We start from the raw sequence: 23,267 nt of genomic DNA, 5'->3' as shown, positions 1-23,267 counted from the left end.
TGAGGATCCGGCATGAACATTTTTTGTTTCAGTTGAAAGTTACCTGTTGAGAGGTGGGTGTGGCACTGGGTGTGGATGGGGTGGAGCTTGTGGCAGTGATGACACCTCCCGTCATTCTTAGGGTGGTTGTGCCGGGTTTGTTCAGGTGACTTGCTGCGGCAGCTGTTACCATCTTCACTGAGCCATCTGACAGCTTCACCTGAGAACCCTGAGACCCACCCACCACCTGTCAAACAAAAGCTGAAGTTGAAAAACCCAAACACATTCTTTTTAACATCTACAATCTGCAATGAGATTCTCCCAGAGTCTTTTTTTAGAGTGTGTTTTTGGCAATGAACCTTAATATTCATGCTAATACAGATTCACTGGGCTTGAAAAGAGAATGAGAAAAAGACTGCAAGTAACTCCCTTACATAACAGCATATCCAGTGATACAGAAAGCAGTCTTAAACTTGTTTTTCACACTCGTTCTTGCATGTCTTTCCCTCTAATGTTGCTTCTCTCTTGCTCTTAAGCTCACAGCAAATACCCTCCATCAAACACAAATACTCCTCCATGACTCCAGAGCACTGAAGTAGATCAGGCACTGATCGATATGTATGGTTATCTTACTGCATGCAAACAATCTCTAGCAGGTCTAACACAACAAAGCAAGAGGTTTGTTTTAGTCTCACCTGTGTTTAGGGGAGATAACGAAAATCATAACAAGAAACTAATGAGCAGAAATCAAGCCGCCCTATGTGCTCCACTTTTATGAGGGTATGATTCAAACGGATAATTAAGCAACAAGAAGAAATGTAGTAAGAGTAGGAAGGAAGGAAGAGAGGCCCATGAGTGTGTGTTTACAGGTTGAATTACAGCTCAAATGTCAGCTGCAGGCATACTCATTAGCCTTTATCTTATAATCAGGACACACACACACACACACACACACACACACACACACACACACACACACACACACACACACACAGAGAAAAGACTCTAGAGAGTGTGAGCTCTTCAGAAGAGGCGTTGTGTAACACTAATGAAAGTGCAGCAAGTGAAAGAAAGAGGAGAGATAAAGCAAGATCAATGAGAGAGAAAGAGAGTAAGAAATCAATGACGAAGAGGGAGGAAATAATGGCAAACCCCTGAACACTTTTGCTTTCAGACAGTAGCTAAACTGATCCCAATCCTTCTGTGTCACCGAGTTTGAGTGTGTGAATTTTAACATTTCATTTCTATATTTTATTTAAGATAACTCGTTAAATACAGATGACTGTTTTAGCAAGTGAAATTAATTTGTTGCTGAAAACATCTCTGCTGCATTGTTATCTACAGCACCATGGCAAAAAGAAATAACATTTTTCAAAAACTGTGAGCTTGTATTCTGAAAGTAATTAAAAGTTAAATGGGTCAGGTACTGTGAAATAAAGACAAAACATCTTTCATCTCCATCACCTGCACCTAAAATCAAACCTATGACATGACGTATATACTTATCTAATTTAATAATGTCCATCTATATAATACACAATATAATTTAATATAATGTATTACAATATAATACCTTATATAATAATAAATAATACACTAAATATTGTAATAGAGTTGAGGTCAAAAGTTTACTGAATCTGCAAAATGTAAATTATTTTACCAAGTTAAGAGGGATTATACAAAATGCATGTTATTTTAAATTTAGTAATGACCTGAATAAGATATTTCACATAAAAGATGTTTACATACAGTCCACAAGAGAAAATAATAGTTGACATCATAAAAATGGCCCTGTTCAAAAGTTTATATACAGTTGATGTGTTGTTACCTCAACGATCCACGGCTGTGTTTTTTTTTTTGTTTAGTGATAATTGTTCACGAGTTCCATGTTTGTCATGAACTGTCCGCTGTTCTTCAGAAAAATCCTTCAGTTTCCACAAAGCATTTTTGTGTATTTGAACCCTTTCCAACAATGACTGTATGAGTCATTTTGAGTATTTTGAGATCCATCTTTTCACACTGAGGACAACTGAGAGACTCATATGCAACTATTACAGAAGATTCAAACGCTCACCGATGAGAGCCAGGGATGAAAACTTTTGAACAGAATGAAGACATGCATATTTTTCTTATGTTGCCTAAATATCATATTTTTTCATTTAGTACTGCCTTTGAGTACACAAATACACAAAATGCTGAAAATCCAAAGAATTTGTGGGACCTGAAGGATTTTTCTGAAGAACAACTGGCAGTTTTGTATAAATTCAACTATTATTTTCTTATGGACTATATGTAAAAGTGAAATATCTTATTCAGGTCAGTACTAAATAAAAAAAATAACATGCATTTTGTATGATCCCTCTTATTTTGGTAAAATAATTAACATTTTGCAAATTCTGCAAGGTGTATGTAAACTTTTGTCCTCAACTGTATATCCCTTATTATATCAACTAAGAATTTATAAATAATATATTACATATTCCTGTAGTTTTATAACTATATAGAGTAGGCGGGGAAGAATAAAGGAAAAATATATTGTAATGTCAAATCCTTACTTTGTTACAGACCTGAGCCAAAATGGCTGCCTTCTGTCCGGCTGTGACCCGAATGGCCTGCTGGGTACTGGATGCAGGATTTGATGCTACATGACCACCAGAGCTTTGTTTCCCAGAGCTCCCTGGCTGGCCAACCAAGAAAGTGCCCTGAAAAGATTGATAGTGACTTTGTCAACATAACCCAAACTGACAGAAAAAGGCTTCTGGGATGTGTGTGTGTGTGTGTGTGTGTGTGTGTGTTTTTGACTGGACATTGTTTTAGACAACAAAATCACCCACTGAGCTAAACATATTAAACAGAGGTCATTCAAACAGTATGTAAGAGTATGCAGTTATTCAGCCTAACTAACAAAGTTAAGCACACACATTTAAACTAAAATTGTTAAGATTTACCAAAACAACTAGTATGGATAAATTCTACAGAGTTAGTGCTGGTCAGAATCTAAATGACTTTTACCTGAGGAGTCTGTTTGAGGATGTAAGAAGTGTAGGATAAATTGGAAGGCAGGCTGCCAGACCCTGAGGACCCGCTGGAGGAATGTGACCCTCCAGAACCAGAACTCTGAGACTGCTGGCCTACAGACAGAGATAAACCTAGTTAGATGTTTATCTGAATACAGAAAGAGATAATGACAATGTTCCCAAAAACCACATGATAGTGTGTGTCTGACCTGTGCTGTGTGAGGCTCTCAGAATAGCTCCCTGTGGGATCAGTAGGAGTTTGCCTTTGCCCGATGGGTTCTTGCTGTTGGTGGTCAGGTAGAGTTTGGTACCCGGAGGCAGATTGGCCAGGTTTGCCAGGTTATTTGCTGGAAGCTGTAGAGTGGCCATAACTAAAAAAAAAATGAAGGCGAAGCACCACAAAAACAATTGTTTAAAAAAAAGAGAAACATATTATAGCAGGAAATAGTATAGTATCAGAGAATAAATGCTGAATATTGACCAAAAAAAAAGTGAATATCAATTTGACCTGTTTCTCACTGAAAGACAATGTCCTTACTACCTTTCTGGGCCTTGAACATGTCAGTTGCATTGCTGCCTATGCAGGGTCAGAAAGCTCTCATATTTCATCAAAAATATCTTAATTTGTGTTCTGAAGACGAACAAAGGTCTTACATGTACATGTACAATATGCGCTTGTGAATTGTGGTTTTTCGGTATTGCATTTAAATAATTTCCTTGTTTTATTTCTCTCAATTTGCTGTGTGCACTCCTGATTTCACGTGCTGAGATGAGGAAACACCAACAAAAAAGAACATTATAACTTACTTTTACTTCACAGCATCAGTTGAGGGGATTCCTATCATAGCATGAGGCAGACAATAAATTCTATACTGTATGTCGATTAGCAATGGCTAATCATTCAAAACGTTTAACGTTATATCTTTTTTTTATTCAGTTACAGCAATAGCGATGCTTTTATCCATATTAGAGATTTCCTGACTGGAACGTCATCAGTGTTATCTCTTTGACACATATTTGGATTTTTTGCACGAGGGCACCCTCTGGCATCCAGTATGAATAAAACCCATCCTATTTTGCATAAAAATCGGAAAAATAATACTCCTCTCAAAAGAAATATTAAGCAGATATATAATAATCCATGCTTTTCCAGTGTACAAAGGTTTACAAGAGTATTTTGTTGTTAATTAAATGCCAAAAAAATTCATGTAGCAAGCTTTCAGAACCAAACCGTACCAAAAGCTGTGGTTAAAAATCGAGGTACATATTGAACCGTGGACTACCTGTATTGTTGCATCCCTAGAAATGAATGACAGAAATTTAACTGTTGGGTGAACTAACCTATATAACACTATATAAAGTACTCATAACATGCAAAATACAGAACATACAGCTTGAAGTCTAGTTCATATACCACTAACAAGCTTCCAATATGCATCCACATATGGGTGTCTTTAAAATTAATCAAAGTAAATCCTGTTTCCCCCTGTGGCAGCAGGGAGATACAAGTGTCTGACTGAGTAATGGTGTTTCCTAATGGTTTAGTCAGCATTGCGGTACAGCCTCTCACACACTTAGATTAGCCCTGTGAAATTCCCCTCTCAGCACAACATCTGCTGATCAGCCTGACAAACACTTCTCCAAACACGCAAACAAATGCACAATCTTGTTCTTTCACCCACACACACACACAAACACTACTGTTCTGAACATCTTAATTAGCATCCATGGTAAGACATATGTTTTCTGAACTTGGCACACATTTATGCATCTACACAAACATTACATTGGTCCAAGATCTCATTTTACATTAAAAAAAATGTTCTGATTGGTTAAGTCAGTTTGTGCAGTATTTAGCTTTCAGTGAGGACAGAAAAATAACCTGACGCTGGGAACTTTTCACATTACCTATGGTTACAATTAGTTATTTTGGCTTTAAAAACAACAAACAGCAGAGAAGAGATCTTATTAATTATATAGGTCACATTATGGCATGATGAGGGACAAAAAAATTGTGTACTCTAACCTCCACTCTTGCCACTTCCTCCAGACCCACTTGCTGCCTTGGTAACAGCATGCACCTGCTGTCCCGTGATGCCGCTTGCACTGCTGCCTCCTCCACTGACTATTGCCTTAGCGACGCCCTGTGCTACCACTTGCTTTTGGCCCACCACCTTGGACACAGAGGGGCTGGACTTAGCAACCAAGATCTGCCCGCTGCTCATGGAGACCTGTTTGACAGCAGAGCCCAGTGGAATCCCCAACACCTACATAAGCAAAACACACACACAGTTACTCTGCAACTCTAAATACATGTCATAAATCAATATGTAAAACTTCTACATAAAATGTGTCCTTTCGATATAAAATGCAGTTTTATTAAATGTTTTTTCACCATCTCTCCCCTACACATATTTTTTAAAACGAAGTATAATCAAACAGTTAAGTACACTATTGTTCAAAAGTTTGGTGTTGAAATGGTTTTTGTTCATCAAGGCTGCATTTTGATATTTTATTAAAATTTTAAATTTCTATATTTATACAACTGCTGTTTCAAAGTTAAAATTTTTTCTTCTGCTCATCAAGGCTATTTATTTGATAAAAAATACAGAAAATACAGTAATACTGTGAAATATTATTACAATTTAGAATAACAGTTTTGTATTTTACTATACTTTAAAATATAATTTATTTCTGTGATGCAAGGCTGAATTTTCAGCATCATTACTCCAGTGTCACATGATCCTTCAGAAATCATCCTAATATGTTGATTTATTATTAATGCTGGAAATGGTTGTGCTGCTTAACTTTGTATTTTTTTTGGAACCTGTAGTACAGTGCTAAAGGTACAGGATTTATTTTAAATAGACATCTTTTCTAACAATATAAGTCTTTACTATCACTTTTTATCATTTTAACACATCCCTTCTTAATAAAAGTATTAATGTGCATCAAAAAAGAAAAAAAAACAAAATTACTGACCCCAAACTTCTGAACAGTATTGTACAGTATTGTACAAAATATTTATATTTTAAAGACATTCTGTTCTTTTTAACATTGTATTCATGCAAGAACCCTGAAAAAAAGTTACAGGGTATTAAAAATATTGAGCCGCACAACTGTTTTCAACATTGATAATAAATCAGCATATCAGAATGATTTCTGAAGAATTTTGTCACACTGAAGAATGAAGTAATGACTAAAGAAAATTCAGCTTTGCATCACAGAAATAAGTTGTATTTTAAAGTATATTAAGATAGAAAAACAGTATTTCAAATTGTAACATTTCAAAATAATACAGATTTTTAAATGCAGCCTTGACGAGCATATGAAACGTCTTTTAAAAAAACTTACTGATCTTCTTTAAAAATCATACTGATCTACTGATTACCAAACTTTTGAACGGCAGTGTATATTTTAAAATATATTTACAAAGCTGAATATTCAGCATCACTGTTCTAGTCTTTAGTGTAATATGATCCTTCAGAAACTATTTCTTTTATTTTCATTTCTTATTATTACCAATGTAAAAACCGTTGTGCTGCTTAATTTATCCAAAAAGTAATCCAAACAGTAGTTAATGTAAGTCTTTTTCCAATATGAGAAAAGGTTGTTCATGCTTCTATAGTAATGCTGCAGCAATGTTGAAATTTCTCTTTAAAAAATATACAATGTTTAGAAAGATCACATAGAAAATGGCTTGACTTAAAACTCAAAGATCTAAGGAGTAATGCAATAAATGTGCTCAAGACTCAAATGAGTTAGCGAGTTAAGATGTCTTTTTTGCGCAGAATGACGTATTGTAGATGGACTGTCTCCAAACAGGATGTATGAGCGACTTTGACTCTCAGGTGCTAAAAAATCCTGCAGTAAAGAAACGAGTAGGAAGTCCACAGAGATGCAATGACCTGAGATATGTTTAGACCGCATGACCAGAGCGCACTCCAGTTTCAAAAACTCTTTCAGACAGGACGCCCTGCATTGAGAAATGAAGCTATAGAAATACAGAACTAGCTACATATTATTTTTGGACATTATGGGTGCATCTGAAACATCTTTGAGCTATGATGCCCAAATGTTTAGGTAAGCAGCTCATTAAGTACTGAAACACAGACAAGGAATGGAACAATAGGATTTGGTTTGCAAACAGTCTATGATTAAAGACATAAATAGTCAAAATGAACATTGTCATAATGGTACAAACAAAACAAAAGTATTCATAAAAACCTTGCTGGGCGTGGCACCTCCTCCAGTTCCCGCCCCACTCTGCTTTTGCGGCGACATGGCTATCATGTGACCACCCTTCACTGTCACATACTGTTGCTGCTGCTGGGATGTTGCTGTGGAGACGACCTGTTGCTGTGGTGATGGCTGGGTGGGCACCTCTCCTGGTTCTTGCTTGATTATAACCTTAAGACAGACAGACAGAAAGACAGAGAATTCTTATTACTCTTTGCTTGTCATATTACAGTGAGATGTGCACTGAAAATTTGATTCACGGTTCAATTTCAACCAAGATAATTTTCAGAGATATTGGATGTGTGATCCAATCCAAAGTTAATTTAGTGAATCACACATTCCCTCGGGTAGGATAAACACATGCTTCTCTGAGGGAGAGGATGAGCATTGAAATGAACTCGGTGAACTTGAGTGAGACTTGCCTTTCCTGCCAGTAGCACACAGCAAAATGCAAACTTTATCATACAAAACAGACATAATCTCAACACCGCTGTCATACCTTTCATAAAAACAACAGTAAAAAAAACACACTTAAACACTATAACTCTGAGTTTACAATTACATGTTGTTCCTTTAGAAACTACAGTGCAAAAATTACCAGTCAAAAGTTCAGAAGTTTGACTTATACTTTATTATTATTTTTAACATTCTAGATTAACAGTGAAGTCGGGCATAAATATATGAACAACTGTTCCAGAATTTTTTCATGAGCATTTTACTGTTTCTTTTGAGAGAAACTATCATCATATCATATATACACACAGAAATTTAAAGGAATTCACAGCAACCTGTCAAAATAAAATTTCGGTTTAACTTGAAGACTTCAGAATGTACATAATACTACTACTACTACTACTACTACTACTACTACTACTACTACTATTACTAAAATGATCACAGATTACTTCTTTCATGTTTTAATTTTAATAGTAACTTTGTTTGCCAAAAAATAAAGTTTGTTTAACTATCATTTGATTAAAAGATAAATTAAATGAATATTTTATGCCTTTGTTTAATAACAAGAAAAATAAATAAATGAAGTTGTTTTTATGCATTCAAATAGTTAGACGTGCTTAAACAGAATTTGGTAACAATAAAACAGAAGGTGAGAAAAAATAAAACATCTTACAGGGCCCTAGACATGTAATTTTTGTTAAACTTTCAATAAATTAATGTTAAATTGTGTAAGTTTCATAATTTTGATTAACTAGACTTGCTTTCGAATCTAAAAAAAAATTAATCCAACCATTAAAAAAAAAAAAGAGAGAGAAATTAAATGGAAAAAACGGAATCCAGAAAGAATTTAAACGGAAAAAATGGAATGCAATTATAAAGCTTTGAAGAGCCAGGATATTTTTAAATACAACTCTGACTGTATTCGTCTGCAAGAAGAAAGTCATATACACCTAGGATGGGTTGAGTATCATGGAGTAATTTTAATTTCTGGGTCAACTATCCCTTTAAAGGGAAGAGTTCACATGGTATTTAAAACTGCTAGAAATATTAATATATAAATGTAATTTATATATACAAAACAAATTTAAAACCATTTAACCATTCAGACAAAAGTTTTTTAAGCTCAAGTATACTACTATCCAAAAAAAGTTTTTTTTTAAAGAAATCAATTTATTTTATTCAACAAGGAAGCACTAAATTGAACAAAAGTGACAGTAAAGACATTTAATGTATCTTTATAGAAGATTTCTACTGTAAATAAATTATGTTCTTTTAAAATTCTATTTATTAAAGAATCCCAGAAAAACAGTATCACGGATTACAAAAAATATTGTGCAGCAAAACTTTTTTTAACATTCATAATAATGAGAAATGTTTCTTGAGGACCAAATTCAGATTACTGAAGGATCATGTGAGACTGAAGAGTAGAGTAATGGCTGCTGAAAATTAAATTATAATAATATTTCACAATATCACTGTTTTGCTGAGCTTTTAATCAAATAAACGCAACCTTGCTGAGGAGAAGAGACTTATTTCTAAAACAATTAAAAATCTTAATGACCCCAAACACAAGCACAAATTATTTTAGAACATTCTGAAGAAACATCTGTGGACCATTCGCACTGTATGTCCACACGTGTATGTGTGCGCGCGCGCCGTGGGAATACTTCAGTCCTCTGCACAGCTTGCGCAAAGCAGCAGCATCACGCCACAGATAGATGTCCCATTTTAAACCTTCACACACGCACACACAGCTGCTGCAGACCTCTTACTGCACCGCCTGGCAGTAACTATTAATAACTACCGGTGTTAATTTAGCCCGCAGTGTCCAGAAAACATTGAAACACCCTCAGAGAATAACCCAGATAGAGAGAGAGAGACAGAGAGAGATCATCACCTAATTTGAGACAGTTTTTCTTCAGTTCAGCAGAAGGACAGACAACCTATTACTGCTGTAAGTGACGAATATGATTCAGTCAAACATTATCGTTTCACTTCATAAATAAATGCAGAGAACAGCAGAGCCCATAATAATACAGCTCTACAGAACAATGCCAGACAAATGAATCCCCGTTTAGGAATGCCTTCCTCCTACAAGCTCCATTACTGCTCTTTCTGAACACAAATGGATACTGATTCATCATGCTAATCTGCCTGAAGGGGAACTGATTTTGCCACATTGTTTTCAACAGCCTACATCTGTATTTTTCAATTACAGGTGATTTCACTCACAATACCCACATAATTTCTACTGATATTCTATTCTCATCCACCCACTGTTTACTTTAGTTGTCTTGTAGGAGCAGGAGAGAGATGCTCACCACTTTAAAGCACTGAAATAAATCAAGTCACTGCGAGAACACATGGCTGTACTTGAGCAGCAAGACCCCAAATTGCAATCAAACGCAAGTTGCATTTAATAAATTCATTCACAGAGAGAAACATATACACTATCAGTCTCACCTTGACGCCAGAGGACAGGAAGCTGCTGGTGTGAACTTTCGGAGCAGGTGATCGAGCACCATGGGCTGTGCTGCTCTGCTTGGCTGATGGACTGCCTGAAATAAACACGTGAAAACAGCAGATATAACTAATTTGTATGACACAGTTCAGAAGCTTAATGGTGTATGTCACCAGAGAGAAGTCAGTTGGAAGACTGATGACATTTTCATTAAAAAAAAAAAAAAAAAAAAAAAAAAAAAAAGCTACTGACAAAAAAATAAGTAAATAAATAAAAATGAAACATATGTGTATGAATCATTTACAATAAGATCAATAAAATGCATTTAGAAAATAGGTGAATTTCAATTTAATTTCAAGGTCTATTCAAACTATTTTTTCAGTGCAGCAAGATCAGCCAAACCAAAAGAAACATGCATTTCTATGGACCCCTTTCAAGCGTTAAGAAAAGAGTGATTTCTTTTACATTCGCTTGGTGTGTTTTTTGTGTGTAAATGTATTTTTTCAGTGTCATAGTGTTTTTTGCTCTTGCTCAGGTTTAAGATTTTTTTCCTTAGAGGTTTACCAACCTAATCTGGTGCAGTATTTCAGCAAATTTTTGCATCAGAGGTTTCTGTCTGTATCTTTGTGCACAATGGAACACTGAGTTACTCTGCAGCTCATTGTTTAACCTAAATGTGTTAAGACTGCAGCTCTGCTCTTCTGTGCTCAATTTCTCCAGTATGTCTGTGTGAACTGACAAAACAAAGGAGTTTATTTACTCCAAATCTCATAATGCACCATCCCCCAGGATAGTTGGCATGCAGCAGCTTCTCCAGATTCACAGCCTGATTTTCACAAGCTCTGTTCTCCAGTAACAAAAAGACAGAAATCTTGCAGCTCGAAAGCATACAGTGATTTTATGAAGCTGCTCTGACATGCTGAAACTTAAAGTCAAGTTAATTTCTATTAGGAAAAGGACTTAAAATGATGACAGTTGTCATAACCATCTATGCTTTTGTTTCTATAAAGTGAGTTTTATTTTTAAAAAAGTTCCCACTGACAACTGAACGAATCAGGACAGTGAAGTAGCTTCACTCATCTTCATGAAATACAGACGCATTTTCCCTGTAGGGAATCTTAATTTCTGGGCGATGCCTTAATAATTCATAAAAGCATGTAGCAGAATATTTTATATGTTGGTGCTAGTTTTAATTCAAAGCAGCTGTTTCTTAGATGTTCAGACTTCATTAACGCCTCATTTTCATGCCGTTGTATGAATTCTGCAGAGGCCTTATCATAACACAGCAGAGTCATAAAAGAATGGCTGTTTTAAAACCTAGTGAGCTGCACACAAAGAAACCATTTTCTTTTTGCAATCAAAGATCCACTGAAATGTTTAAATCAAACATTTGAATCATGTGTCCTACTGTACCTAGGTAGCATTCAGTGCATCGCAGACTTGTTTTCAGTTTGAGCATCCAACCTACACTATCAGTCAAAAGGGTTTGAACAGTAAGATTTGTAATGTTCTTTAAAAAAAGTCTCTTCTGCTCACAAAGCCTGCATTTATTTGATTCAAAGTACAGCAAAAACAGCAAAAAATGTGAAATATTTTTACTATTTAAAATAACCATTTTCTATTTGAATAAATTTTAAAATCTAATTTATTCCTGTGATTTCAAAAACTTTTTAGCATTATTACTCCAGTCACATGATCCTTTAGAAATTATTTTAATATTCTGATTTGATGTTCAAAAAACATTTATTATTATTATTATTATTATTCGGTTTTCAGGTTTCTTTGATGAATACAAAGGTCAGAGAACAGCACTGATCCTTGCTAAATAAAAGTATTAATTTCTAAAATCCCCTCTAAAATTAATGCAGGCTTGGTAAGCAGAAGAGGCTTAAAAAAAAAAAAAAAAAAAAAAAAAACACATTAAAAAGCTTACTGTTCAAAAACTTTTGACTGGTAGTGTATAAACAGGGTTTCCACAAGTTTTTAAGGTAAATTTAAGATTTGTTTAAGAGGCAAAGTAAAGAAAGTAACTCCCAACAACTGGAACATGGAAATACATTTTGAGCATTTCTGTCTTGTGTTGAAACGCTCATCTTCAGCATTCTACATTTGACACAAATGCACTCATGAAGCCCCACAATGCTGTCTAGATAGACAGCCATTAGATTTTAAAACCAGCAATTTTCTAAAGCCCAAGAAAAATGACAACTATGATTTTGACAGTCATGAGTTGTAGTGAGAGTAGTAGCTGTACGTTTGTTCCTGTTACGTCCAGCTCTAATGGTCACTACGTTGCTTTATCACCACAGCACAGAGCTCTGACCACCCACACACACACTCATCTTTCCTGAGAGCATGTAGGTGTTTTTGTGGAGCATGTGCGTGTTGTAAAAATGTTAACTGAGGTGCCAGAATGCAGTTATAGGTGATACAGCATTTGCGAGAAGCACATCAGTTGTGCACCCATGGAGGTGGAATTTGTTCTTACACACATGCACACACACGCACACACACAGAGTAATGTTCAACTGCATGCTCCACACACTCCTAAACTCTCAGTGATGTGGTCGCTATGGCAACCTGGTCTTATGATGGCCTGTAAACCCACAGCATGAGTCATGGGAAAGAGTGAAGCACTGCGTGTGTGTGTGTGAGCACAAAAAGGTAAAAAGAACTTAAGGGGGAACTTGTACTTTGTGATTTGTCTTCAGCATTCACTCCTGACACTTTCTCACTGTGTCTTCCCCATGCACGATGCAACACATTTCTATAAAAAGTCACTTCAGTGTCCAGAATGTTACCGCAAGGAAACAATAACAGCATAATAGCCAATCAGAACTTGTTTGATGTTGGAATATAAAGAACAGCAAATAAAAACCTCAGATCAACAAGAAGGGGATGTGATTTATCTTATGGTAAAAGCAGCAGTGTGGGAGAGTATGTACCTGTAGCTGCAGATGTCGATGCAGCCATATTAATGACTTGCCCTGGTTTGTCCACGATAATGTAGGGGTTATTTATGACTGAGGGACTGGACTTCATGTGCACTGGCGTGGATGACGATGTCCGGGGGAGAGGAGAGTGACTAGGAGTGGAAATAGGAGAGCCTGCAACACAGAAATTGTGTTTCTATGATTAGATTTCTAGAGTGATCCTCATAAATTTCTCATCATGTTTTAGAGCCACACAGACTGCAAATCCATAATGCTTTACAGAGCAGTTTTTACATCTTTACAATGGTCTTCTTTTCTTGTCTTATCTTCAGACGGCAAGCCAACTAAGCTTGACGTTTGGAGTTTCCTCAAAATGGCAAACTTGAGACTGATTGGCTGGCTTTAAACAATTTGTGAGTATCAGAGAATACAGTGTTTTAATAATTCAATGGGAAACACCGTCATCCTAATGCAAGTCAGCTTATGAGACTCACAGCATCAAACCTTTGAAAGTTAGGTACTAGTAAGTAAGTTACAATTTGTAGTTTGGTTATTTTGCATGCCAATCAGATGGCCTGTCATCCAAGATGTTCATTCTTTCTTTCTTCAGGGGAAAAGAAATGAAGTGTTTTTGAGGAGAACATATGAATTTTCTCCATATAATGGACTTCAATTGTGGCCAACGGGTTGAAGGTCCAAACTGCAGTTTCAATGCAGCTTCAAAGAGCTCTGCACGATCCCAGCCAAGGAATAAGGATCTTATCTAGCTAAACGATTGGTCGTTTTCTTTAAAAAATAAAAAGTAAAAAAATGGATACAATTTTTAACCACAAATGCTCATCTTGCACTAGCTTTACGCATCACAAAATTAAGTTGGTAAAGTCATGCATGGTTAGTTCTTCATCTGTGTACTTTGTTTAAAAAAGGTAGGTAAGGGTGAAAAACTCCATCTTATTTTCTCCTCCAACTTCAAAATCATCTGACATCAGTGTTTTTCCTTTTTTTGTAAAGCGTGCTTGACTTTCTGTTCCTGTTTGCTTTGTAAACACTGGGTCAGTACTTCCGCCTACGTCACGTGTAGAAAAATGACCATTCGATTCGCTAGATAACATCCTTATTCCTCGGCTGGGATCGCGTAAAGCCCTTTGAAGCTGCGTTGAAACTGCAATTAAGACCTTCAACCCACTGATCCCCATTGAAGTCCACTATATGGAGAAAAATCCTGGAATGTTTTCCTTAAAAACCTTAATTTCTTTTCGACAGAAGAAAGACAGACATGAACATCCTGGATGACATGGGGGTGAGTAAATTATCAGGAAATTTTCATTTTGGAAGTGAACTTCTCCTTTAAGAAACCTACTGTTTTTCTTTCAGATGTTTTGGCAGTCATATGTTTTTTTGTGGATATATTCAAGGAACAACTCGAAAGTTGAGTTTGGCTGCCACTAGGGGGCAAAACACAGCAATCATACATAAATGTCAGAGATATGGTGGCATAAGTGGGTGGTTCTTGGTCAGAAAAAGATAAATGTGGACCAGACTTTATCAAGAGTGGGTCTGGCAAGGCAATACTAGGACATATCAGACTGAGCTCCTCTTAGATCTGCTGTCACACACTGACAGCAAATCTATAATGCATTACAGAGGAGTTTCACAACTTTCTGACAGTCTCCTTTTCTCTAGAAAAATCGAAATCTCCAGCAGAAAAAAAGCCAGAGCAACATGAAAGAGACTGTATACAGACAATTTTACTGCTTGCATTTCAACTCTGCTCTGCTCTCCAGCTTCTTTGTGCACCTGTGAGACTCACCAGACACAATCTTGCAGCTCATCGTGATCGGCTGGAATGATTTCCCAGGTGATTCGGCGGGACTGGGCACTTGCCCTTGTGGAATTATCTTGCAACTGGCCGTGATTGGCTGAAAGGCAGAGTTTCCGTGGGAACCGATGGTGATTTTCTCAGACCTATTTGACTGTGAGTTTCGTTCAGAACACGAAGAACGCACCGATTCACTCTTGACGGTCACACCTGGAACTGAAATAAAAGGGACGACAATCAATTTTATAAATCAATAATTTGCATGCATTTAATTTCAAGAAATATCTTTAAGAACCAACTTAAGTCACAAACACAAAATGCATCTTCATAAAAGTGACTTGGGCAAGGAATGTATGCTTCCACTCCTTATGCAAAAAGTGCAAACATTCTATGTATTAATAAAAATAATCTCATTTTAAAGACACAGTGTGAGAATGCATAATTCTTTTGTGGTACTATGCAGGGCTCTATGCTTATTTTGGTTTTTGGGTGCACCTGAAAACTTAAACACTTTTTTTTACCTTTGTAACGGCATTTTCTCAACTTTATTTAAAGGTTTTTTATTAAAGGGATTATTTGACATCTTTTATGACAAATTTAAAAAAAATATATATTTTTTAAGCTTTTTAAAATTTCTCATTAAAACAACAGAATAAGAACAAGTAGAATAAGTTACCAGTCAAATGAAATTAGTATTAACAAAATTAATTTGTACTACAGAGGTGGCATAGAAGAGCACAAAAGTGGCTTGTAGGTGTATTTTCATATCTTTAATGAGGCTCAGAGGTAGCATAAGTGCAATCAAATTCATAAATTCATAGTGAGATTAATGTTCTAAATATAACATTTTGAATACAGAAATATTAAATGATTTAAATAACTGAAAAGATAATTTAAACATGAAACTAAATCTGTCTGTAGGTGGTGGCAAGTCACTGATTTAATTACTGAATCATATCATTCATTTGATTTGTTCGAACGACTGATTCATTCAAGAATAAAGCAAGTGTCTTTATGAATGAGAAATTGAATCACTGACTCACTAGATTAATTTAAAAAACGGACGTTCATTCATAAACTAAATGGAATGGAAATGAGCACCGGCTCTGTTGTAACTTGTTTCAGACTATTTCTGACAATGAAACAGCAAAATCAGGCAATAGTGTTATAGTCAGACAATGTAAGTCACTTACTATTAACTTCTTGTTTATTTAACTGTTGTATTAAATTAATGTCTCTCTTCCAATTCCCTTGAAAATCATTAAAAGCTGTCACTCATCTTAGTTCATCGCAATCTCACACTTCCAAGTTATAATCAACGAAGCTCTCTACACTGCACAATGAATCTGATATTTACACTCCCTCTACACTTTGTTTATGAAAGGGTTTGTGAGATATGTCTGTGATACATCACTCAATGTTGCAAAAACACGTAGAACCTTTGAAGCTCCCCTCAGCACAAACACAAATATGTTGATCGGGTCAATCACACATGGTGCTCTTAAATATTTTTTTGCAAATGCAAATGTAGAGTCCTGCTATTTGGTATCCTGTTAGGTGGACAAGCATTTGTGTACCTCTATCTGAGCTGGGCTGATCATCATGAGTGTGCTGAGAGGGAGAGGAGGGCCGCCGACAGCCTTGGGCAGCTGTGGAGGAGGAGGAACCAGACCCGCCCACAAAAGGCAGATGAGAGGAAGATGATGATGACGATGAAGATGAGGGGGCAGAAGGGATAAAGTCATCACCCAGTGAGTTTCTGTGGAGTTCAACATCCACTACCTGGAAATAAAAAACATAAAGTGAAAAACTGGCATTTTAAAGATGAATTGAGATATGTTTGACACTTGTAATAAAGCTTGTCATCACAAAATCATTTTAAAGCCTATAAAACCCTGCACTCTCACTGTGTGTTGGTTGAAAAGTAATTTTCTGCTCCCCGAGTTCTGCAACTTAAAAGAAACCTTCATCTTTTTCGGCATTTTATTTTTTCCTTAAGAGTAAAAAAAAAAAAATCACTTTCTACACACCTTGTTGTACACATATTTTGGAAAATCAGTTACACAGTTTACAGCTTTTAATTACGCTATGGCACCAGGGTCAGAAACTAGATTTTATTCCCTTCTTTATTTTGCTACGAGTGAACAACAACAATAAATCTTCTTTTGACACATTCACTCATAACTCCAGTTTTGTGCTTGCAGCCCTCTTGAAGACTGACATTTTCATCACTATATTTACAGCCGAAACCTTGACTTCTGTTATTTGTGCATTTAGGTATGTAACTGACAGACATACACAATGTTCTTGTTTCCTCAAGAGGGTTTACAGTCCCTTTAGTCTTTCAACCTGTTTTGATGTGCTAAATGGATTCTATATCAATGATCTTATGTAATTCTGCACATATGTGTACATAACCAAGAATCTGCAAGGTGCTATTTTTTAATTTAACACAGTCTTGATGCAACTATTTAACAAAACAGATATTTGCATATATTCCACAAAACAAAATGATAACTGAATTTACACAAATTATGGCTGGTTCTTAATATTGTACATTGCCTCCTTGAGCAGTAACGTCTGTTCACAGTTTTTTTTTTTTTTGATAGTTGTGCTTCTGCAGAGCAGTATGTAATAAAAAGAAAATTCAATTTTTAGGATCCCCTATCTCTTAAAATAACCTAATTATGTAAACTTATAAAAAGGGGGAGGGGAGGGCATGAAAACTTATGAGCACAGCTGCTGTTTCATGTAAAGATTAAGATGCTCAGTGTGTCTTACCGTTTCAGCTCCCAAAGTCTGTAAACCTGTGTATGTTCTGTCAAGCTGTGGGAGAACAAATAAAAGATAAATAACAGAAACATTAAAGAGCACTCAACAGTCTCTGCTGCAGAGAATCTAAGAGGTTGATGGCTGGACAAAAGTACTTAAATCTGCAATCTATTCTTTTTTCTTGACAGCTCGATTCATCTTGTTTTATTTTTTTATCTTTGTTATTTTAACCTGTAACAAAAAGGACTGCTGTGACAACAGATATAGAAGAAAGGAAATATCAAGACAGAATGCTTTATAAAATTGACCATTTCACCTTTAGACTCAAAGAACCCCACATTAAACAATGGATTCGTACAGGCCTACTGTATTATGCACAATCTGCACACACACAAATGAAATGAAGTAAATTTGATACAAACTGAAGGGGATGTCATATACTGTTTGAATTTTCCATAAAAAAAAAGTACAAAGAAAGATAAAGAGAGAGAAAAGGAAAGATGAAAAGGGCATCAAAAGGGTTCAAAGAGAGTGTGTATGCAACCAGTTAGTAAGTGTCTGACCTTTAAGTGGTGGATGATGTCGATACGTTTGTTCCGTTGATCTTTAAAGTGAATCTGCACACGGACCGGAAACTCTCCCCATCCTCGACGGGTCAGGTGAAATGGTGGCTCACTATACACACACAACAACACAAACAGAGTTTAAAAAGAGACTTTGTATCTCAGCAGGCTAAACTTGATAAATGCACCACAGGGATGCTCATCCACTAGAGGTCACTGGCTGTTGTGCGCTTATTTGCTTAAAGCCAAAAAAATAAATAAATAAATAAATAAATCTTGTGAAATAAATCTTCATAAATAGGGAAAATTTGCAGTCAGCATTTTTTTTTTTTTTTTTTTTTTTTTTTAAGTTGAGCAAGGATGCATTAAATTTATCAAAAGTTAAAGTAAAAACTTGTAATGTTACAAAATAATGTATTTTAAATAAATACAGTTGAGGCCGAAAGTTTATATACACCTTGCAAAATCTACAAAACGTTAATTATTTTAACAAAATAAGAGGGATCATACAAAATGCATGTTTTTTTTTTAAATTTAGTACTGACCTATTTCATAAAAGACATTTACATACAGTATATTTCACAACAGTTAAACTGCCTGCTGTTCTTCAGAAAAATACTTCAGGCCCCACAAATTCTTTGGTTATTCAGCATTTTTTGTGTATTTAAACCCTTTCCAACAATGAATGTATGATTTTGAGATTCATCTTTTTACACTGAGGACAACTGAGGGACTCATATGCAACTATTACACAAGGTTCAAATGCTCACTGATGCTTCAGAAGGAAACACAATGCATTAAAAGGCGGGGGTGAAAACTTTTAGAATTTTAAGATTAGGGTAAATTGAACTTATTTTGTCTTCTGGGAAACATGTAAGTATCTTCTGTAGCTTCTGAAGGGCAGTACTAAATGGAAAAAAATGGTATTTAGACAAAATAGGAAACATGTACACATCTTCATCCTGTTCAAAAGTTTTCACCCCCGGCTCTTAATGCATCGGTTTCCCTTCTGGAGTATCAGTGAGTGTTTGAACCTTCTGTAATAGTTGTATACGAGTCCCTCAGATGTACTCAGTGTGAAAAAGTCATTTTTGGAAAGGGTGGATCAAATACACAAAAATGCTGAAAAGCCAAAGAATTTGTGGGATCTGAAGAAGAACAGTGGGCTGTTTTAACTGTTCAGGACAAACAAGGGACTCATGTAACTCAACTAACACTGAAAAAAAAAAACAGCTGTGGAACATTCAGGAAACAACACAGTATTAAAAAAGAAGTATGTAAACTTTTGAACAGGGTCATTTTTATAATATTATATGGTCATTATTTTCTCCTGTGGATTTTATGTAAACGTCTTTTATGTGAAATATCTTATTGAGGTCAGAACTAAATAAAAAAAAAAACATGCATTTTGTATGATCACTCTTATTTTGGTAAAATAACTAACATTTTGCAGATTCTGCAAGGTGTGTGTAAACTTTTGACCTCAATTTACATTAATAAAGATATTCTCAGAAATTGATGCAAAATATAACTACTGTATATTCAAATACGGTCATGCTAAAAAAAAAAACAAAAAAAAAAAACAAAAAGGCTACACAGTGTGATGCAATCACAACAATCAATAGGGGAGGCAAGTAAACACACCTGACTTCCACAAGGTCATTAGGCTTGTAGCTGGGGTGCAGAAAGAACCAGACTTTCTTCACAAAATGATCGATGCTGGGCTCTTTACGGGAACCTCGAACATACACCATCCATTTGTGAGTGGACTGATCGTTCTCCTCACGTTTATCAGGGGCAATATACCTGAGAGAGAGAAAAAAACGTCTAAAATTCAAACTCAAATCAATTTATACTAACATACATATAGTCACTCATTGGTTGGGGAAGGTTTGCTGTTCATGAGACAGAGAGACAAAGCCAATGTAAACCTCCCAGCAATTCTCAGAACAGCCAACTATGCAGTTATATTTAAACATATGTTAAACATATTGAAACTCATAATGACACTCTCCTTCAAGATTCAGTAGGTAATAACACGCTAGCAGATTTGCTAGGTATCCACTCAGTAGGCACAATAATAAAAGCTCAGTTTATTTGCACATGTTGTGAGCTTCTTTTCAGCTCAGAATGCAGAGTGCATTTTCAGCTACCTGCCTCAGTAATGTGATTTGTGTACTTCATTTTTAGTTTCTTGGGGAAAAAAGCATCTGCTACACACATAAATGTAGAATGCAGAGCCGTTCAGAGACTCTTTATTCAGACAAACAGCTTGAGATGGTGAGTTTTTTCAGCACACTGGCCCTGGAGTAAACAGTCTCATAAAGATCTTTAGTAGCTCCACGGGCAGAGAAAAATGAGCTTGTATCATTGCTCATATGCAGACACACACACGTTTTTCTCACATGCTCTGAGTGGATTTTATAAGTTAAAGTAGACAAGGACTGTGTTATAATGCAGAATAAATGAAGTTAGATCACAGCCTAGAGAAAACTAAAGCTTTGCTTTACACCATGTGGAGGTTTATTGGGTTTCAGAGAAAAAACACTGGGATTTTACGGAGAAAGTGATGCATTTAAAAATTATTACAAGCTCAGAGAAATAAATACTGTTTCTCATAAACCATCTGTCCAAAATAACAAACTGCTACCATTCATTCAGCAGCTGTTTTTTTCTGGTGCCAGGAATGAAAATTGTCATCATTTACTCACCACATGTCATTCTTCTTAATGTATCAATCACACTATTCCATGTAATTTTATGTAGGACCATACTAGAGCTGAGTCTTGCCACTGTATTTCACCTTGATATGTTAAAGGGGTCACCAGATGCCTATTTTCCACAAGTTGATAGGATTCTTTAGGGTCTTAATGAAAAGTCTATAATATACTTTGGTTAAAAATTCTTAATGGTAGTGTAAAACAACACCCTTTTTCCTTGCCATAATCAGCTCTGCAAAAATCATCCTGTTCTGGCTGAAGTTGCTTTAAATGCAAATGAGCTCTGCTCACCCCACCCCTCTCTTCTCTCTGTGGAGTGACGAGCCTGTTTACTTTAGCCACATTTAGCCGTGTTTAGTCGTAAAACTTGCTAATTGGCACGTTATTAGGAAAGGCGATCGCAAAGATTCATTAAAAAAAACCCTTATACTCACTTCTGCTGTAAGTGAAGCTGGATCACAAATGATTTGTGCGAACATAGACGGATATATGTAGATCGGGAGGCGCATTCCCTTCACAAACAAACGTAATCCACTGCATCTTCAGCAGCTCAGATGTCGGGAGTAAATGACGACCAAGTTCATTATTACATCCAGCAACACAACACCTCAATCGCTCAATCTGAGATATTCTTGTCTAACTTACATCCCTGTTTCGGCATCAAAACAATGGAGGTCGGACTGTTACAGCTGGTCTGAGGTAAGACGCTCATGTCAATCAACTATCGTGGAAGCGGCCTCTGTCAGTGTGACAGCACACCAACAGGCATCTGAGAATGGCTCGATTTGAAAAACGGGATATTATTTTTACAGATTAATTAAAAACCACTGCATGGATTTTTATCATTATAGGGTAGATTTCTACATACACTGCCAGCACACATTAATGTTCAAACAACATGTAAAAGTGAACTTCGCATCCGATGACCCCTTTAATGACAGATATTTCTCCTTTTGGGTTCCACGAAAGAAAAGTCAGTCATATAGGTTTAAACAGACATTAGGGTGACAAAAATAACAGAACGATGACAAAATATAAATTTTTTGGTGAACTATCGCTTTAAGGTTGCAGAGCCGAAAATAAGGCGTCCTACTCAAGGGCACAGCAGCATTGTTCAGAAAAAGAGCACAAACATCAGTCAGCATCCCAGAGGTGCTAAATCAAAACTCTCTAGTGCAATAACAAAGATTTAGGCCAGACTGCCTCTGGTTGTTGGAATAAAGCTGATCTACACTACAAACAAATGATTAAATGTTCTCCAAATCACCCAGGGTTCACACTATGTGTGCAACAGATATCATCCTAATCTGGTTAAATTAAAATGAGCAGTATCTGATCTATCTGTAAAGCAAGGGCAAAGAGATAAACATAATGCTTCATACTTAGATACATTGCCCACAACAATGGTTTTCTTCATGTAGAGTCGAGAAGCCTCCTCTCCTGTAGTATGGTAGGTCACATGTTGCTCTAAAGATGATGGCACGCCAAATGTGTCCTACACATAAGAATGGAGAAAAAAATGTCACTGTTTCTGAAGCCATGCAATCGTTCAGGATTTTCTGAAGGCGTTTTAAATTTGCAATGTTTAATTTAAGGGTAAAATAAGATCCAGGGTTAACGTTACTTGAATAGACTTTCATGTTTTGTTCTTCAACATAAATGAACAAATATGAAATACAAATTTGTTATACAAGTACTTGTGTAGCAGTTTTTAAACATGTCTTGTATCGCTTCATGACACCTAAAATTTAGCATAACATCACTTGCGTGAAAAGCTGTGTTTGTAAAAACGTTTTTACTTTAAATCGTCGATTCTGACAAAGCATCAGTACATAATCCATAATAACGCTTCCTTCATATTTGTTTAGAACTGTTTTGTACTTTTTCTTTTTAAAGTTTTTGATCTGTGCATATTTCTCTTATAATTCAGACAACACTAGGGATGTAACGATATCAAAATTGAAAATTTTGCACATTTTAAAGTTAAATTATTCTGTCTAATGCACTTTGTGAGTTTACTTTTAAGCTATTATTTTGACAGAAATGGCAGTAGAGCTTTTATTTTGAAGGAAACTCCAGATTCAGTGAAAACAGGCTTACAAAAATGTGTCTCACTAGAAATCTAGTGAAATGCTGTAATCATCTGCCACGAAAATAAATCAAACTGGTGGCTGTTGTGTTCCCAAACATGCACTAAACTAAACAAGTTCACTGCATTCACTGTGTTCTGATCCGTTCTGAGGCGCTGAAAACACCAGATCACGAGCTGATCGCTTGAACTAAGCGTGTGCTTCCTTTGAAACGTACA

The 23,267-nt window shown here is 35.9% G+C and overlaps 1 protein-coding gene across 4 annotated transcripts in view; it reads right to left on the bottom strand.

The window, feature by feature from the left end:
* yeats2 (YEATS domain containing 2) overlaps positions 1-23,267 on the bottom strand; it is a 44,090-nt gene that overhangs the window by 15,624 nt on the left and 5,199 nt on the right. For 3 of the 4 annotated variants that reach the window (XM_051129046.1, XM_051129038.1, XM_051129031.1), the window contains 14 exons: positions 22,342-22,454; positions 19,884-20,045; positions 18,240-18,351; positions 17,686-17,730; positions 16,482-16,686; positions 14,896-15,120; positions 13,098-13,259; positions 10,155-10,249; positions 7,224-7,406; positions 5,023-5,263; positions 3,206-3,367; positions 2,992-3,110; positions 2,535-2,681; positions 44-226 (listed from right to left, as the gene is read on the bottom strand). In XM_051129046.1, the coding sequence (XP_050985003.1) occupies positions 44-226; positions 2,535-2,681; positions 2,992-3,110; positions 3,206-3,367; positions 5,023-5,263; positions 7,224-7,406; positions 10,155-10,249; positions 13,098-13,259; positions 14,896-15,120; positions 16,482-16,686; positions 17,686-17,730; positions 18,240-18,351; positions 19,884-20,045; positions 22,342-22,454 (2,154 nt within the window). The remainder of the gene's footprint in view (positions 1-43; positions 227-2,534; positions 2,682-2,991; positions 3,111-3,205; positions 3,368-5,022; positions 5,264-7,223; positions 7,407-10,154; positions 10,250-13,097; positions 13,260-14,895; positions 15,121-16,481; positions 16,687-17,685; positions 17,731-18,239; positions 18,352-19,883; positions 20,046-22,341; positions 22,455-23,267) is intronic. The other variant, XM_051129057.1, reaches the window with a different exon arrangement.

The sequence above is a fragment of the Labeo rohita genome, chromosome 2 (assembly GCF_022985175.1).
Source record: "Labeo rohita strain BAU-BD-2019 chromosome 2, IGBB_LRoh.1.0, whole genome shotgun sequence".
Taxonomy (NCBI): Eukaryota; Metazoa; Chordata; class Actinopteri; order Cypriniformes; family Cyprinidae; genus Labeo; species Labeo rohita.
The sequence above is the reverse complement of the archived record's forward strand: the minus strand, read 5'-3'. Positions and strand labels throughout refer to the sequence as shown.